Source organism: Chlamydotis macqueenii, chromosome 6, assembly GCF_036417535.1.
Source record: "Chlamydotis macqueenii isolate bChlMac1 chromosome 6, bChlMac1.mat, whole genome shotgun sequence".
Taxonomy (NCBI): domain Eukaryota; kingdom Metazoa; phylum Chordata; class Aves; order Otidiformes; family Otididae; genus Chlamydotis; species Chlamydotis macqueenii.
Genome location: NC_141561.1, coordinates 10,987,278 through 11,006,612, shown reverse-complemented (window position 1 = coordinate 11,006,612; position 19,335 = coordinate 10,987,278). Strand labels below are relative to the sequence as shown.

The 19,335-nt window shown below is 48.8% G+C and overlaps 1 protein-coding gene across 1 annotated transcript in view; it reads right to left on the bottom strand.

The window, feature by feature from the left end:
* Window positions 1–5,350: 5,350 nt before the first annotated feature.
* The window catches only part of ITGB5 (integrin subunit beta 5), a 60,034-nt gene continuing 46,049 nt past the window's right edge, over window positions 5,351–19,335 (bottom strand). The window contains exons 11-15 of the mRNA XM_086751391.1: window positions 11,956–12,178; window positions 11,379–11,482; window positions 7,792–7,908; window positions 6,445–6,611; window positions 5,351–5,948 (exon numbers count right to left, since the gene is read on the bottom strand). Of these exons, the coding sequence (XP_086607517.1) occupies window positions 5,853–5,948; window positions 6,445–6,611; window positions 7,792–7,908; window positions 11,379–11,482; window positions 11,956–12,178 (707 nt within the window). The 3' untranslated portion in view covers window positions 5,351–5,852. The remainder of the gene's footprint in view (window positions 5,949–6,444; window positions 6,612–7,791; window positions 7,909–11,378; window positions 11,483–11,955; window positions 12,179–19,335) is intronic.

Below are 19,335 nucleotides of genomic sequence, written 5' to 3'. Positions count from 1 at the left end.
TCTCCGGTTATTGGCTGTGCCATATGAAAAATAGAAATTGGCAGCATCTGTTGGCTGCTCTGGGTGGTGTCCTACTCCCCTTTATGTCTCTGTGATATAAAAAGGACTTTTTATCCAAAATGGAGCCTCTTTCCTGCACACAAACCCCATATCCCTGTAAGATTTTTGGGGCAGAGCAGCCCCTTGCTGGGGATGCCTGTGTGACTCCGCTGGCTCTGTGATGCGGATCATCGTCTGCATCAGTGGACGACTGACCCCCACTGCTGGGTTTGATTTGATGAGCACTCGCTACCAGTAATATTTATATATATAAACAATTATGCACACATGTAAGTAATTACAGATAACTATATTTGCTACTTTACTGATGGTAATTCTGCAGTAACTTCTGATACTGAACAGATGGACAGATATTTTGGGGAGGAAGAATATTTCTCCTAAACCCCAATACTAGGGCTGGAATGAATACCTTCTCCCTGTTATCTTGATAATACCTGCTGTTAGAAAAATGCCAGAACCATGAGGATATCTCCCTTCCCCTCCCTGGAGTACTCCTGATGGATTTTTCTGGCTTGGTACGATGAGACGGGCTGCTCAGGATGCCCTTAAGGGACACGGGGCGATACCCTGGGACATGATGGCTGTGCCAGCAACAGCAGCAGGGAAACTAAAACTCTTGCAAAATGCAGGACAAAAAAAAAAAAAAAAAAATCCTGGCCTTAATGTTATGCCATGAAACCTGGGACTGGAACACTGGCTGTAAAATTGGACAGCCCTTGTGGGGAGGCAACAAGGACAGGGAGCAGCCCCAAAACAATTCTGTAAAAGGGAAGGTTGGGTCAGAGTCATCAAGATGCCAAAGGGAGGTCAGAGTAATAAGAATAACGGACAAAATGCTTAAATTAATTGATAAAATGATGCCCGGAGCGTGATCTGGAACGAAGACACTTATGGATTCTCCTGTGAGTACCAGGATTCACCGCAAGCCAGTTCATCTTGCAAAGACCATGTGATAAGCGCGATGGAGGTGGCACCAGCAGCACAGGGGCAGGGAAGGGGCCGGGTGCCGTTAGTCCCTCTGCTCTCCCATCCCGGAAAACCTTGTTCTGTCCACTCCCCCATCACTGCTACAGCAAACGAATAGAGGAGCTCCCAATGTTGGCCCAGGGAGTCTCACAACCCCTCCCTGGTGGCCAAAATTTTTGGAATTAATATTAGCTCCCTTGTATCCCATTAATAGTGAACGGCAAGTACTAGTTTCTTTTCTTACGGGTACAGGAGCCTCAGTATCAATGATTAAAGCTGAGGATGCCCCTGGGTTAATTCAGAAATCTCAGGAAAAGTTTTCTATAGTAGGGATTACCACGAAAAGATGAGAGCCCCACACAGCCAGGATAAAATTGGCCCTATCTGGTGGAAGGACACTGAGTCCCATAGTTGCAGTGGGGCTCTTAAGTATTTTGAGTATGGATATATTAAAAAATCCCAGACTATTAATACTTCATTAGGCTCTCAGCTGCCAAACCCTCAGACCCAGAACTCTGTAATTTCTGTCAATAAAATACCTGCTGTGGAGGCTATTGCTTTTCTGTTAGAGGCAGCACCCAAGTTACCTAAAAGTGTGACAGTACTATATTAGCCCAGAAGCCTCATAAGGCATAACTGCTCTCATCCAGGATTTAGGACTGTGGGATATTATCCAGAAAACTCATTCACCATAAAACTCCCCCATACAGCCTGTCTAACAGCACCTGCTGTTTGATTGCAGACTGTCATAAATTAAATGAAAACACTGGACCTTTACATGCTGCTATCCCTCTATTACAAATAATTTTTTTTTTTTTTTTTTCCCCTGTAGAGCAAGCAGCCTATAGCTAGCCTTGGACCCAGCCTTGGATATCAAAGTTGTGTTTTCTGTGGGCCCATTACAACCTGAGAATCAAGAGAGATTTGCTTTTACGTGGGGCAGAATACAGTTTGCTTTTACCCGATTACCCCAAGGGCTCAAACATAGCCCTAATGTTGTCACACCAGGCTTTAGCTAGGGAATCAGAACAAGTCCCACGGGAGTCAGGCTATGGACCCCTTAATACCAAGAGCCTGCATACAGGACCTACAGAGAGAGGACATCATTGGGGACTGTAGCAACAAGTTCCTGATAAAGCCCAATTAATTCTTATACCATTTGGATGAAATGGCTGGCAAGGTTCCCAGTCAGCCTATTTGCCTTGGGAAAAAAATCCTTGCTGACTACTGATACAGCACCCATCGCATGAGGTGCACCTTTAGCAATACAAACCCCATTCTCTGTAGAAAAAAAACTACATCCACCGCCTTCCCTTCATCCTCTAGGCAGGTGACCTTACTGTAGAAGAACATCCAATGAGTTAAACAGGATTTTCTCTTTGCGAACCCACGTTGACTGTGCTTGATGGCTTAGTCTTGATGCTTAGATGCGTTAGTCTTCAACTGCCTTTCACTAGTACCCAGTATGATCTTCTCTATAATTTTTCTGGGAACTGTCATCAGACTAAAACAGGTCTATTTTGACTTTTTGCAGGCTGAGAGTGAAGAGGAGGTAGAGGAACAACAGTCAAATCCCATTCAACATGTGTTTGGATAAGGAGATGATGCTGGGATACAAGGGCCAGGAGATGCTGCTGGGCTGCAGATGTAGTCAGTTCTCTTGCCTTGGTATTTCCTGCCAGGCATTTTAGTGACCTTCTCCTCAATAATGCTAGCTCTTTCACTTTCCACGTGGCTGGAGAAATGCAAGGTTAAACAGGTTCAATAGTGAGGGGCATTCATCTTCCAGAGCTTGGGGTTTGCCTTCAGCTGTTGAGCACCTTCTCACTCCACCATGAAGGACAAAGAGGACACAAAGAGGACATACCTCGCTGCGGTTTGTGTTACGGCAAAGAGTTACGGTGCACCTCCACAATTAACAAAGTAAATAATGCTGGTGTTGGCCTTGGCTTCTCCCAAGGGGGAATATGAGGCTCTGTCCCCCAGAAACATCAGCAGCAGAGGGGGAAAAAAAACGAACGTGCTGGTGAGACCCAGTCCCCGTGGCCATGCAGCAGCAGCCGCCAGCTGTGGCTGGGGAAACAGGAGGAGCCGATGTTGCAATGGCATCTGGATTCCAGCTTGGCCAGAACAGCACTGATGTTTTTCCATGACATGCGAGCCGTTGATGTCTTCCGCTGGAATTTTCATTCAGGAATGCTAGCTGTGGTTAGGCTGCCTGTATTTACAGTCACAAATAAACTGCTGCTGACTGAAATACACCATTCCCATGGCTGCACTGGTGCTAACCTTGCAAGAGTAAAGGCAGATCCACTTACACAGTAAAGCAAAGCCTTCTTGCTCTTGGCATAATTTTTTTTTTTTTTTTTTTAAGACGCTAAATTTGAGTGTAGGGGGAGTGCTCTTCATTGCCTGGCCCATCACCGTGGGCAGCAGGATGCTCTTCACTGAAAACAGCAACTCTATTCCCTTTTTTCTTGGTACACCAGCTTGGATGCCTGGCCTGGGGTGCCCTTCCCATACCTACTTGCTCCCCACATTGCTCCCTGGCTACTCTGCAGACCAGTTGCCCCTTGCAGGGGAAGGAGAGCCCTTCTGCAGTCCCGTCCCCAGGCCCTCGCTCTGCTCTTTTCCACTCTTCCTACCCAAACCACCCCTTAGCAATGAGTCAAACCTTGGCTCCCTACGGCTGCTTTGATGGCCCGGTCTCTCGGCACTAACCCAGCGTGCTGGAAATGCCACAGTGTAAAGGTAATCCTAAGGGAAAGGGTGGCAGGGGGGCACTGCCCGTGCCTTTCCTTTCAGAGAGCAACGGAGTGGTTTTATTGTCAAACGGCTTGGTCCCTCATGAATTAACAGCAACAGTTTGCAACTGTGAGCGGCAAAGCTGGTTTAGAACATTCCTGCCTTTCCTTTCCCTCCACTGCCCTTCCTGTTCCTCCTTTCTGTGCCTGGGGCAGCACGGCTTGTGCGAGGCGGTCATATGAACCAGGCTAAAACTTGCTCTGTCTATGTGTGATGACTATTTTTTGACTGTTTTCGATTTTTTTCCCTTTCGTGATAGTCATGAAATCTATCTTGCCAGCCTGGCACTAAGCAACGAGATGGTCACGAAAGCTTCTTTTCAGGATCTATGCACCATCTTGCCCTGCTAGGACAAATTTAGGGGAATCAATGGGAAGACAGGCTACAGATTGAGTTTATTTAGGGTTTTGGGTTTTTTTTTTACCCCACCTGCTCCAGTGTGCCACTTGCTGCACTCCAAAAAAAAACCCCCAAAAAACACCAAAACAAATCCCTGTCTTGAGCTATTTTTGGTGTGGTTTGCTGCGTTTCTCCAGTGCTGCTGGTATGAGGAGGAGGGGATGACCATGAACTTCTCTAAGGAGAGCTGTTTATACTAGGCAAATAAGAGCTTCTTTTTATAGAGGCAAAAATAAATTAAAAAAAAAAAAATCCGGAAGGATGGGCCCGTGGCACTTTTCCAATGAGAAGAGCAAGTCAAAACAAGGAACATCATTTGTTTTTGCTTTTCCCTGGCAAGCTTCCTTCAGCTGACTATTGCATGATCTGTTCAGGGCGAAGAGACAAGAAAAAAGAAGAAAGAAAAAAAAAAAAAGCAGGCAGTAGAATTGTTCCAACGTCTCTCTCCTGCCAGTGGCTGCAGCCCCACTGATGTCTGTGTGGGTTTAAAGCTGCAGCTGTCAGCCAGGGTCACCCAAACCCCAGCTCCAGAGGAAAACAGATGGGGCTAGGGGAACAGTTTAGGGGGGCAAAAAAAAATCATCCCAACAAAACCAATGCAAAATGAATGTTGTGAAGCAACAACACCAGGCTTTAGCCAGCCCTTTTTCCAGGTAAACACTCAGGGGTTCCCGGCTGGACCCAACAGCTCTCGTCCTCCGGTAAAAAGTCAGAGGTCTGGGTGAGCTGCTCTGTGCTCCCAGCCACCCTCCTGCAGGCACCCAGGCCGGACGCCTGCTTGCACACCCCAAGGAATGGGTGTTTAATTTCATTTTCTCAGCCTAAACTCCCATTTCCCTCAGGCTCCACCAGTTTCCCATCTGTTTCACACCACCGGCACGAAGCACGAGCTTCTTGTGGCACTCCCTGCCCTGGGTCAACATTAAGGTATTAAATCAACATGCTTTCTGCAGCAGTCACTGCGGCTCCAGCTCCTATTTTTATAGCCATGCTTTGACCGGTAAGGCTCTATGAAAAAAAAAACAATCAGGCAGCACCACTGGCACTTGCAGGAGCAAGCCCCTGTTAGGTCTGTTGATGGTGGGGCTCATCAAACAAACAATGAACTCTACTCACAGCATCATAAATGCACAATAGTTTTATTTTTTTTTTATATAAAAAAAAATTCCTAAAGAAAGACTGCAGAACTCTTGTATCCTAATTTCTTACACAAATGCTTCCAACACCCTCTTCTTTTTAAGCTAATTCCTCCCCTAACAACTTGCAATGGCATGGGTTCCCCTGATTTTTGACCTAGTCCCCCTTTCTAATGGGATATGTCTAAAGCTGCAATATGGCACTTGGTTGACTTAGTTGGCAAGTGTAATACTTCCAGAAAGTTGGGGTATAGAGACACACACGGCCCGGCGTCCATCAGCACAGGCAGGGAGCCTGCCTTCGCATTCGTGCCTCCAGAATGAACCAGACTTTTCTCCTTCTGTGCAAATAACAGGCTTCGGTCATCGACCAGTCCTGTCGTGAGGGATTCTCGCCCCTGAAGAGGATCCCATCTTCAAGTGGGGAAGCAGCACATACAGTCAAGCAATTGTCCACAGCAGTCCCAGGCGCTGAGAACCCCCCCATCAGTCAACTGTACCATTGTAAGACTTGTTGAGCTTGTTGAATGTGAACTCTACGTTATGCGTGGAAATAGGCTTTCGGTAGAGAGGATTGGATGCCTTTGGAGAAAGGAGCAGACAAAAAGAAAAAAGGTGAGGAACAAAATCCATGTCATGGCAAAAATGTGCATAATCCTCCCTTCCCGAGCCTATTAATTAATTTGGAGACAGCACTACATTTGGCTTTGACTGAAATGTGCATTCAGATGCAAAAGCAGTGTTGTTTGTCTGTAGTTTGTCCATCAGAGCCATCTTTCATCCTGTCTGCAGGCACAGGTGATGTCCTCAAATGCTGGCCAACCCCACCTAAAGCCTCCCAGAAAGGCTCCCTCATGGACCTGACTGACCTGGCTGCCGCCACAGTCAGAGCTTGGTCCCCGCTCCCCCACGTCCTTCAGCCCTCCAGCACTGATGGGAAATACATGATGGAACCAAAGGCTGGCCCCTGAAGGGGACCCCCATCCCTCGTCCCTGCTCCATCCCTGCAGAGCTGTTTGCTGCAGGCACATCCCGACAGCCCTCCCGGACCCCAGCAGCACCTCCACCCTGGGCTCACCATTTCGTATCTGGCTCGGGAGCGTTCACTCTGGAATCGGTCGAACTCCCGTCTGTCGTGAATGGTGACGAGCAGCTTCCAGAGCCCCAGCAGGATGATGCCGATCAGCACCACGGTGCCGATCACTGCCAGCACGATGGTCACAGCGCTGGGGGCTGAGCTGCATGCTGGTAACGAGGGGGAAAGGTAATTAGCTCTGGTGCAAGTGTATCCCAGATCCAGGACATAACAACCTGGACCACAGCCACTGAGCAAATGACCTTAGGGCAGCGCTAGCAGCAGTGACTGAATTTAAAAAAAAGCAACAGTCCTCTCTGAAACCAAAGGGATTTTTTTTTTTTTTCCATTAAATAAATTCCTGGCTGGAGGCGGGTCAAAGGCACAGCTCTCATGGATGTCACCAGAGCTGGGATGTCACATAATGCCTCAGGGGAAGAGCAGTGCTGTGCCAACATCCAACAGCGACGCCCGGTTTTAATGCCGGGTGACCCATGTGGGACACAGAGGGTTAAGGTGCCTCTGGCAAAAGCCAGCTCAGCTTCTGGCCCACATGGAGGCAGGTGGTCAGTCGGCACTTTAAATAAAGTACATTAACTGTCAGCTAATCAACTGGTCTTTCAATTAAGTGCAAGCCGCAGCACAAATCCAATAAAGCGTGCGGTATCTTGGTCTTTCCCATACTGGCCTGCGCCTCGGAGCACCAGAGCAGATCGCGAGAAGCTGCTGCTGGGTGCTCGCCAGCTTGTCCTGCAGCACCACGTGGGATTTTTTTCTTTGAGAAAGTGCATTGCACGTGATTAAAGTACTGCTGGGAAGCACAGCTGTCTGGGGAAGTCTGGTGAGCGGAGCAGGGACACAGCCCTTACACTGCTGGACCAGAGCTGGTTCTTTGGAAACGCAGAAATTCATAGGTGGGGTGGAGTTTTCCAAACATCCTGACTTAACCAGCAGCAGCACCAGGTGTCCCCTTCCAATTTTATTTTTTTGCTCACAGTGGCTGTATCACCAAATCAGTACATGGCATGTATTTTGCAACATAAATAGACTGGGTATAATTTCAGCATCCTGAGCTGGCAGGAAGCCCTTCAGCCACTTGCTAGCAATGCTGGCAGCTCAGGTGCATGTTTCACTCTGGGTCAGAGTCTTTTTTACTGAGTTGGGAGCATTTGGAGCTGGATTTCAGCACTGTAAAACACCTCTTTTTTTTTTTAAATCATCCTGGTTCATCTGCTTGCACATGCCTGTGTGCAGCCAGTGAAACCAGTCTTTCTGCCCCCCACCCCCATAGCCTGTCACGTCTCACGAGGCAGCCTGTGCTATTAAAAGGAACCCCAAGGGAGGGCCAACCTGGCTCTTTGAGGACGGTGAGGTTGGATTTCCCACTGGCAAGCTCTGAGTAGGTGAACTTCATGACGCAGTTGTTCACCGGGTAGGCGCAGAGGATCGCGTTCGGGTCATCTGTTTCTGGAATGAGATGCAGAGTCGCAGATTTTTCTTTTGTTTTTTACATTAAAAAAAAAACTCCCACAGATTGCAGAACTCTTGGATCCTAATTTCTTACACAAATACTCCCAACATCCTCTTCTTATTAAGCTAATTCCCCCTAACAACTTCCAGTAGTGTGGGTTCCCCGGTTTTGACCAAGTCCCCCTTTCTAACAGGATATGTTGGTGGATTTAGTGGGGAGGTTTAATATTAGGAATTAGCACAATTCTCCTCTGCAAGCTGAGCAGGGCTTCCCACGGGTGCCAGGGAGCAGAGGAACAGTGACTGAGCCCGGGAAGCAGCACTGTTTGATCACGATTCGGGCAAACTGTAACCGAGCAGCATCCTGACTTACTGCTTGAGAAAATAATGTCACTCAGCAAAAGTTTCACGGCAAACACACGCAACCTCACACACACGCACGCTCTTCCTTTGTACAAGCTGGCTTTGGCAATAAATGCCATTTTCTTCTTAATCTGCTAAATTTATTGAAGAGTGGAAGGGAGGGGCAGACTCAGCCTGGGAGGACATGATGGGGGCCGTCAGCGGCAGCAGTAGCCCACGGCTGGCTCGTGCTCCAGCTGTGCTGAATGGCTCCAGCTCCGGAAACGGCTGAGAAGTTTGTTTTTAAAGACTGAGATAGAAGAGGAAAATGAAGACGGGAGGAGGGAGGGAGGGGGAAGGGAGGAGTTGCTTGGAGAGGAGGATGCAGAGATCAGGGAGTTGCAAGAAATGAGACTACTCAGTTCCCAGGGCCATATGGATGCTCTTTGCTCGCCTGTTTAACACACCATAGCATCAGGCTCTGCTCTGGTCACTATAAGACGCTTCCTGAGGAAGGCTGCTTCACAAAAGCCATTACAAAGTTTCAGCGAAGCCACCGCCTGAGGCTTGCACTCTAGCTTCAGGGGCGATTTCAGCAGGGCCACCACCCTGCACAGCGACAGCGCGTGGGGTGTCCCTGCCACAGGGAGAGTGCCTGGAGGGAGATGGGGCAACATCTCCACCCACACCAGGTAGCTCTGCAGGAGCACATTGCTGTAGGCCTGCATGAGCTGACAGCTTCAAGGGAGAGGAAGGGATTTGGGCACCCAGTGCTATTGGCTGGCAAAGATGCAATTTTGGCTTAGGCACCTGGAAAATGCTTCCCAGAGCTCTCCTCCTCACTTGTGTCTGTGCATGTCTGTCACGTTGAAAAATGATCGCATTAATGACCACTGCTATTCCAGCCCCTTATCTCTCTCCTGTCTGTTTGTCTTTACTTTCAATGCTTTTGACCTGCTTTCAGTCGCAAGATTAATACCCTCCATTTCAACAGCTCTGAGCCCAGATGCAACTGCCCCTCTGGTGAGGCCTGACAGGGTTCCCGGTGTGGACAAACCTCAGCTGTTCCTACCCCGCGACAGGAGAACCTTCTCTGCCTATGCAGTGGTACCGAAGGCAGGGCTGGAGAAGTGCTGATGATTGCTACAAAGCAAGGTATTAATTAGATGAATATTGATAAAACTTTGTTGTGTCTTGACTAATGTCCTCAGCTGAGCAGCAAATCTTAGTTCCTCCAGGCCCAGCAGCTTTCAATGTCATCCTTGCACCATTATTCTGCTAAAAGATACGGTGATTTAAATCTCTATAGTAATGATTTCTGGTGGTGTTCACTAGGTTTCAGAGATCATGCATCCACAGAGAGAGATGCAATCGCCCCATCAAGCTTTTAGGACCATTGATGCATGCTGTTGGCAGGTTCAGCTCAGCACTGGACCTGTCATGCTCCTCTCATGTTGACAGCTCCTCTCTGAAACCATCAGGAGTGCAGATTTAATATTGAAGAAGCAAAGGAGATCCTGCAGAACCCAGTGCAAGCCATATTATCCTCCCAAAGCATCATTCTGGCTCATGAGTCCAATGACAGATGCCTCTGCTCTATGAAGCTTTGAAGCACTGGCTGCTTCATACCCAGAGCCAAAAGGTACCTGGGGTCTTCCAGGGTGTGTTCATTGCAACTCGATATTACTGAAGGTCCCACCCTCCACTGAGGTGGAGACCTTTATCTTCTGTGACAAATACCAGCATTTGGCCTCTCAGCAGGGACTTTTAACATGTGCTACATAACACAAAAGCATTTGAACACTAGGATTTGGTTGAGCCTGCCTGTAAAGACCATAGTATCCAAGCACTTTCTCTAGGAATGTTTTGCTTTACCTCTTTCTCTTGTAGCCCAGATCTCCAAGCTGCAGAGTGCCCTGATCCACCAAGAGATCAGCACCACTCACAATCTGACTGCAGTAGTTCAACAGAAGAATAAGGGTAATTCCCCAAAACGTCTTAAAACAGAAATTCGGCTGTGTTTTTCTCTGAAAGCCATATGGGGATTGACAAACCACAGCCCAGCCTCACCTCCCAGGGCACAGTCAGCACAAAAGCTGGCTTTAGCATGGTGCAACACCCAGGCAGGAGAGATGAGCTTTAGTCATCAGTGTTTGCTGGCTCCTAAGAAACACAGGCCAGCCAGGCATCAGGAAAGAGCTTTGTGTGGTTTGGAAGTGCCTCGTAACCTCTTGCAGCGTGCTGGTGTAGGTGCACTCCCTGGTAAACTGCAGGGAGGATGGAGAGAATGAGAGCGAGTCTCCCAAAGGGAAAGGTAGGAAACACCACTGGTCGTAATTTAAAAGCTAGACATTGGATGAGAGGAGTCAATGGGAAAAACATGGCTCCAGGCAGCTTGGGAGGAAGGGTAAGCAAGGTAGAGCACTCTATAAATACAGGAAGAGAAGGAGGAAATGTCAGATGTGGAATGCAATTTATCCCTGCTTGACCCCCTCCCTCCAAGGGATATTGCTAAGGGCAGAGTCAGGATTGTGATTAAAGCTGTCACATTTTGGGTCCCCTCTATCCACACAAATAGCAACCAGGGCCTCCCAGAATGGAGCTTGAGAAGGAGGAGGAGAAAGTAATCTGTTGAGGGACACAAGTGTGGGGTGGCTTCTAGAAGTGGACATAAAGGAGCAGTCCATTCCACCAAAGCAGAACTCATCATCTCCAAAACAGCTTTGCTTTCTCTTACAAGCTCACTTATCCAAGATGAACTCTTGGAAGATTAGGGAATGCCGTTTTTAATGATACTTTGTCCTTTTGCACTCTCACAGTTCATCTAATCTTCTGTCTCATCTGATCTCATCCCACTCTCTTTGCTCCTTGCATTGGCAGTAGTAGCCCTGACACACCTTGATTTTAAGATGTTATTTAAAATCAAAGGGCTTTTTACTTCAATATAGATTACAGCCTGGAGAGAGGTTTACACATACCCCAAATGCACGTATACATACTACATGCACACATACATTTCTAAATACCAGGTGTTCCCCAAAGCTTTCTTTACAGATATGTCTTGGTCTGGTTAAGAGGAGTTCAACATCACAGCCGCTGGCTCCCACTGTCTGCTGCCTACTTACCGAGAACATCCACAGTGGTGATGATCTCGTCCTTGCAGTGCTTTTGGCAGGTTTGGTTATCAGCCAGTCTTCCTGAGTTAAACAGCTTGCACTCAATGCAGTCCCTGCAGAAAGACACACGGAGGGGAGAATTAAACACCCATCAGAAACTGCGTGAACAGAGAGATTCACCCCTTGGAAAGGGACTCCCTGGGTGTTTCTCTGGAGGCTGCGCATCTGCTCCGCGAGGAAAGAGCAACTTCAGGGACAAGTATCTCCCGCTCTCAAGGATGGATTTATTCTAGGAGTGGATTCAATGAAGCTGCAAAACAGCTGGGAGGTTGGGGACCTTTTGCCCTGTGGATGCTGGGAGCTGCATGTCAGCTACTGCAAAATCCATCCCGCCTGAGATCAAGGCAGACAGCGTTGCTGCTCGGCACCAGGCTGATGCTCAGGGCACCTCTGTCGCTGCGAGGCAGGCAGTCATCCCCATCCTCCCCTCCTCTGTGGCTCACAGCTCTCTGGGCCCAGGACCTCAGGGTGCAGCAAAACTGGGGCTGCCAGCAAGAAATCCCCCCCTGAGCCCCTCTATGAGTACCTTTTAGTGCTACAGACACCCGGGCAGGTAGGACACTTCTCACAGGTCTCTCCAAAAGCGCCTGGCTCGGTGCACTGACACTTCCCGCAGACGCAGGTGCCCCTGCCGCTGCACATCTGCCCGTCGCTGGAAACGCAGCCGTCCGTCTCGGTGGAGCAGTTGCAGTTGTCCCCTATGTAGCCGGCGTGGCACTTGCACTCCCCGCAGTGACACTCTCCATGGCCTGGAGGCGACAGCAGGGGGAAGGCGTCAGTAGCATCCCGGGGCAGCGCTGGGTGCTGCGGCTGAGAAAGCTTGGCAGAGTATCAAATAAACAGTGATGGGAAATACCTAGACATCAAATTATTTTCTATATTTAGCAGCAAAAAGATACCTATGCGCAGTAGTCGCTCAAGAAAAATGGGCACCTCTTCCTTTCTAGGTGGGACCAAGTGGCCAGGAACATGGACACAAACTGCCCCGGGGAGGTACCTGCAGTGACGGTGACCATGGGGAGAACAGGGCAGCTCCTTTCGAGCAGACACAGCCTGCAGCTAGGGGAGGTGACTTCCACGCCAAGTCCATGTGAGGGACAACCACCTACTGTTGCAGAACCCAAACAGGATTAGCTGTTATTATTTTCTTGTTACCCTCTTATTTTCCTCTCTCCAGATGAGGGTTCCTAAGTATCTCCCTCTTTTTAGGGTGCCCTTTTGCACCCTCCTGGTTCGCCCCCATCGAGTGCTTGACACCACAGAGCAAAAGTTAACCCCTGAGAGCAGGTTTTGGCAGCGTGCCTTTCTTACACGTGGAGTGAATATTCGCCACCTCTGTCTCCCAGTGCCCAGCACTGTGTAAGTGGGCTTTGCTTGAATTCCTCCTTGGTCAGTCCCTAGCAGAAGGGATGCCTTTGAAGGCATAGTTTATAGAGCTGAAAGGTTTGTATATGAGATTCGTCAGCAACCTAATTACAGCTCAGCTTTCCCACTGGAAACAGCCTCAAGCTCCCCAGACAAGATAAATTATATACATGCTGCTTTTATCGGCACAAATCCGCTCATCTCTTCCGTCGCTCCCAGATTACCAGAGAGGCTGTGGACTGTCAGGCTATATCCCTTGCCAGCAGCCACGGGAACACCTTCTGTTTTACAAGGCAGCTCGTATGTCCCAGCACATCACAAGACGCCCTCCTACAGCCTCCTCTGCACTCCCACCGTTTGCTTTGGATCCAGTCTGTAAACTCAAACATCACTAGACAGAGTGACAGTTATGTTTACACCATCTCTAGAGGTGACCTCCTTCCCTGCCTACATCTGATGGAGATTAAAAATTCCTTGCTCTGTTTGTCTTCACGACGACAGCCTTGCCCTTTCGCCAGACGTATCTGTACAGGCAGATTTGGCTTGCCCTGTCTCTACAAAGCTCTAGTTTTGAGCCCGTGGACACAGCTATATTTGCCATGGGTGCTGCTTGGAGTGCAGCAGCAGAGTGGGGACCCCTGCACCCTCTGCAGCACAAGCAAACCCAGCGGAGTGGCTGGCCGTTATTCACAATTAGTTCAGGTGATGGGGCTCACACACAGCAAGTTTGGAGCCTCCATGGCAATGCATGTGTCCAAATTAGCTGCAAATCATGGTTTTCAAGGAATCCAAAGCGGCTACAATGGGGAATCCATGTATATGGCATTTAGTAAATGTGCTCATGCCTGAATTTGAGCTGTGAGGGCCAAGAGGAGCAAGCTGATGGCATTCACACCATCCCGTGGTCCCGACCTGGGTGGGAGCCACCCCTCTGCATCGTCAGCCTTAGTTTAGTCCCCCTTGGACACCACAGAGCCAAGTACAAGATGCTAATCCATTGGAAATATCTCTCTCGAAGTGTTATTGCTCATTAAACGGTACAGTTTTTAAAGCTGTCAGTGCCAGGAGGCTAAAAAGCCTGCATGTCCCTTCCAGTCCCTGGCAGGGCTGGAACGACTGTCCTGGGGAAGGGAAATGGCCATTTCCAAATAACGCATCTTGTTAAACCACTGCAACTGGAAAATTTAAAAACCAGCATCTTAAAGCAAATGGTTTTGTTTATTGAAGGGGATGAAGAAAAGGCCCTTCTATATGAGGGTGACTAAGCATGTGGGGTGAGTCTGAGATTTAAAAACATATTGAAACGTGTTTTCTGCCTCAGCCACACTGGCTCGACATGGAAGAAGTCACTGGCTGAAGCTCATCATGGGGAACGTGCCAAGAGTGGGAATTTCCATGTTGACCTTTAACGGCAAAGATGTTACAGTCTTCACTGCCTGCATCAGCTTGAAAGAGCGGCCACTCCTGCAGGCACCATGAGCTCCACTTCTGGTCCTTTCTGTCCATGTCCCACACAGCCTGAAGACTGGAGATACCTGGGTGAGTGGGATACATTTATTTCTCATATGGGTGTGACAAGAGTTGTCCCACTTCTCAACACCGACCTCGAGCACTGGAGATGGGAATCCACTCCATCCTCTTGCTCAGCACACGACCTGAGAGGAGGCCCAAGGCAATGTGGTGTGCTGGCCACAGCGAGTCTTTTGGTGACAGTGACCCAGAGCTGGTTTGCAGCATGCAGAGTGCTACAGAGTGCTACCCAGTACCCGTATTTCACAGCAAAATGTGCTCCACGTTTCCAGTCTCAGCTATCCTACGGTCACACGCAGTGCTGATGTGGTTAAGCAGTCTCTGACATTAAGATCATGCCTGCAGGAAGCCTTCCACCACGATGCCCATGATGAACCTAGTTTCACTTCCCAGTTTCATTTCCAAGATGAAAATGCATCCTCGAGGAGGTATTTCAAGACATCTCTGCACCAGCAGAAATCTCATGGTGCAGGACATTACCCTGGATTTTAACCCCTGTGCATCCTTTGAGTTTGCATGTTCTCTATCAAAATTGGTTTTTGAAGCCAAAAGATTTAATTATGTTCTCCAAACATAACAAGAGATGTTTTCTTCTGTTCTCATCCTTGAAATAAGACAACCTTAGATGTTTAAAAGATCCAGCTCTAACTGGGAAATTAAATGCTCCCTCTGAATTTGATAACATACTTTCCAGCCAGCTCTTGATTGTTCGGGGGACTAACACAAAACACATGTCAGGGAAGCTGCAGAAACACGCTGGGAGGGTGTAGCAGAGGAAAGCAATGCTTCTTGGGAGGGAAAGCAGTTCCCAGACTAGGTGTGACCTAGTCTGGGGTTCAGTGGGGCAGGAACCATGGGGCGCACTGCTTTTGGAAGCACCCTCTTCCCAAGGAGGCCACCAAGGTGGACCAAGACGTGCAGCCCAGCCGGTCCCTCCAATCACTCCCCCAGCCTCAAAAATGCAGCCCTGTCCACTGCCATGCCCCAGCTGGGCTGCACTGTCACATCCCGCTGTCACTCAGGCAGCTTTTGGCAGGACATCCAGCTGTCCTTGGTTCACCCCAGCCACCTCTGCCTCGTTCCATCAACAGCGCGCCGGGATGACAGCCACAGCCCAAATCCCCTCTGACCTCCCCCCAGCACTGCACAAACCCGGCTTGGCAGCCTGATGTCAGCGCTGCGTGCCATGGTTCAGGTCCCCAGGCAGCTGCTCCTCTGCGGCGTGCCAGGCTTCACCCCGGTTCCGCAATGCATTGCCGGCGAGCAGGAATCGGGATAGCAGCTTCTGGCAGAAAATTCCAGGCTCTGACCCCGATTTCATCCTGGACTTACTGACAACACGCTGCAAAGTGGGACCCTGCAGCGGCTGAGCACGCAGCGGGACAGCCCGTCCACCCTCCACGATAACTGAGGTTTTGCTTTTAGGAATTGCACCAACCGCTGCTGCACCAAGAAGTCTGGAACTCAGCGCACTAAAAGCTCTGTCACTCCGTCTTTCAGCAGAAAGTGGTTTTCCTAAAGCCTCCTGCTTCTGGGGACCACAAAATTATGCAAAAATACCAGTTTTCTTTTGAGAGAAATAAAAATGATCCCAGCTTTTATGGAGGCGGAGAAAGGGTTTGAAAACAAGCTCTTCCAGCACTCCTTTTATTCCCCACCTTCTAGCAAATTAAATTGATGTGCCTACCATACAAGAAAAAAAAAAGTCCCCACAATTTTTAAGCCAGTTTCTTGGTTTCTGAGCACTTGGGAGAGGAAAGGTCACACTGCATTTTGTTCCTGTTAAATCAAGCCACTTATTTTTGTGCCTCCATGCTCACATCCAAGCTTTGAGTCAGGACCTTCAAAATGCTGTGCTTTTATCGGTTTTGGTTACTTGAACGACTAGTTTGAAAAAACCCACAAAAACCCCACAGGAAAACCAATTAAGAGAAATAAGTTATGGCAAGCAATTTTCAGATTCCCTGGTGCTGTCCCGTCCAGGAGCCCTGGCTGTGCCCATCGCTCGGAGAGCCCCGACGCAGAAGCCACACGTTCCTTGGGTTCCTTTGGGGTGGATGCACCAAAACCATCTGCTTATGAAAGAAGCACTTGAACCCTACCAACACGGGACACTGCTTGAGCATCATTTTTGTACCAGAGCAGTCAATCTCTTAGCAAAAGCAGGAGAGGCTCCAGGAACAGCAAATTTGGAGTGGGAGGAGGAAGGGCAGCGGAAGAGGCTTTGAACACTTGGAAAACTTAGACCTTTCTGTTTGGGAAAGGGCTATGGTAAGACACAGTGCCTGCTAAGGTAAATAAATCATCAACTTCCCCACTAATCTCTTTCCATGACTCAAAGCAGCCGGCACTGCACATCAAGAGGCCAAGCAAGGCGAGGCAGCCCGCCTGCGGCACAGCTCAGGTCCGTGGCACCATCCTGCTGCCAGATGGTCGGCACCAGCAGGAATTAAGGGAGAGCTCAGAAAATTTTATATAGTGAGGACGGGCTTAGGATGCGTTCCCCAGGTCACACACTAGTCTGGCACGGAAAAAAAAAGGGCGGCAGGCTGGCAGGAGCATCCCCAGCTCCTGGGGAAGAGCCTACGGAGCACAACAGCCTCCTCATGAAAAGGAGGTTACTGCATAAACAAAGTCAGACAAACGTCGAGGGTCTAAGGTTTCTGTGTAACCGAAATGCATCCACTGACCACCTCCATTCACGCCAGAAGAGAGCTGGCCCACCCTCATTTATCCACAACGCAATACTGAAAAAACAAAACAAACACTAAGAGGCTAGTAATGAGTAAATAGTCCTTTCTTGTGTGTTATTTACACCAGAAACCATGGATCTGTGCATCTTCCCATTGCATTAATTTCAACGGATATTTATCTCTCCAAGCATATGGGTTTGGCCAAGAATCGACATGGCTTTAAATAAGGCTTTATCTCAATCCTAGTGCTGGTTGTGCTCACCAATCATCAAAAATAGCATCAGAGACACAGACTAATGAAACCAAAGGTGAAGGAATAAACACAAGTTTGAGTTGCTAATTCAGCCTTGGGTACCACAAGCCCCATCACCCATTACTGCCAGCATCCCCCACGTTGCAGCACTGCCATTACACAAAAAAAAACCCCCTCAGCCTCCCAGTTTCTCACTCACTTGGGAATTTCTGGGTTAATTGAGAACTGGGGAGGGAAAACAGGGCTCTGGAAATTGCTGTCTCATGAAGGCAGCTGAAAGTGATTCCGGGCAGGCGGATTTCCTGCGGCAGCCCTGGCCAGCCTTTCCTCATTTTCCTCCTCTTTGCTGCAGAAGGGGAGCTGAAACGCAATCACGAGATACGGCTGATGAGCCACCAGAAAGCCAAAATGGGCAGCAAGCCGTCATTTCCTGAAAGAGATCTAAAGCTGCATTTCTTAAAATAAAGCCTTCCTTTTTTTTTTTTTTCCAAGCTCAGCACTCCACAAATCTCTTGACTTTTGCTTATGTTAGTGCCTCAGCTGAGCCTGCCACACGTGGCCTTTTGGATGGAGACCCAGAGCTGGGAACCGGAGCTTTTAGGTCCTGCTGTTGACTCTGCTACCAATGCAGGGAGCGATAAGAGGCGAGGGCTGCTGCCAGACCCTCCCAGAGACGCAGTGCTTCATCCTGAATGGGGGAAATCAGGATGGATGCATCAGTTCCCTTTGAGCCATGGATCCAAATAACACCCCACCAAATCGGGCACACACTCATCCTTGGCTTCATCACCCCTTAAGCACCTGACATGGAAGGCACTGCAGAAACTGCTAATAATTCTTATTACTCCTTACACCAGAGAGGAGGGTATATGTCTGTGCGTGGAATCCTGGTTTTTCCCCCTCCCATGTTTCCCTCCAGACCTCTAACTCAAAAAGGGCTCTGCGCTGCTCCCCTCTTCCACCAACCTCCATCCCCTACGATGCAGGTGTTTACTGGGTTTCCCACACTGAGGCCTCTCCCTCCATGGTTCTCCCTGCTCCCGCCAACTCTCCAGCCCCACAGGCACATAAAGGAAGTTCACCTGCAAACCTCTCTTGGATGAGACCCACTCTTCCAGCACACAAACCCCCCCCTTCACTACAGCTCCCCTCACTTGTTCCCTTTCACCCCAAAAAGCCTGACAAAGGAAACCACTTGGCAAAGAGCCATTTTCAATTGGCTCTCCCAACCCTGCCCAGATACCACCAACACCCAGAGGTCCAGAACCAGGAGTTTCTCCCCCACTTACATACTTCTTGGCTCATCTCTTTGCCCAGGTCTGCTTATACAACTCTATATTTAGCCTTCAGCTTTTGTCACCATGAAGGCTGTGGAAGATTTAGAAACATGAGGGGACACACAGTGAGCACACAGTTAGGTGAAATCAGATAAAGGGCTTGAGAAAAGCTATAGTGCTGCAACCTGTCCACAGACACATGGTGCCTCCAGGAAGGATGAGCTTCCTTTCCCTGCTCTGGTGCCCAAGCAGGCTCCTATCCTACCACCCAAAAACCTCCAGATTTGTTCTTAAAATAAAACTTGACTCCAAGTCAAAGCCGCACAATTCCAAATGCTTGAACTCCAGGGCCAAATTCCATGGTTCAAGTCCATCTTTCAAATGAAAAGCAGGCTAATTCCCACCCTACCGAAGGCCAAATGGGCTGAATGTCCTTTCAGCTGGACCTTGTTAAGAGAAGTGGGCTCTGGAGCAGAGAGAGATTCTTTCTCTGCAAAATCCAGTGCCGTGGGAGCCTTGCCAAGTTCTGTGTTTGGATGCAAACACATAATCTGGTGCAAGTTCACCAAAGGTCCATGGTTTTGGAATGGATTTCTCCCTTCCCAAAGAAGCTGGAAGAAGTCAGAATATCATTCAAAATAAAACAGGAAAAAAAAGACAAAGAATGAACTTGCAGCCTGTGCTGCACTTCCCTTTCAGGTCAAGCATTTAAATTCAGTTTTTTAAACCAAACTGAGCAAAATTCACAGGTTGTCAGTGCACATCAACAAGAAATGCAGAAACCCAGA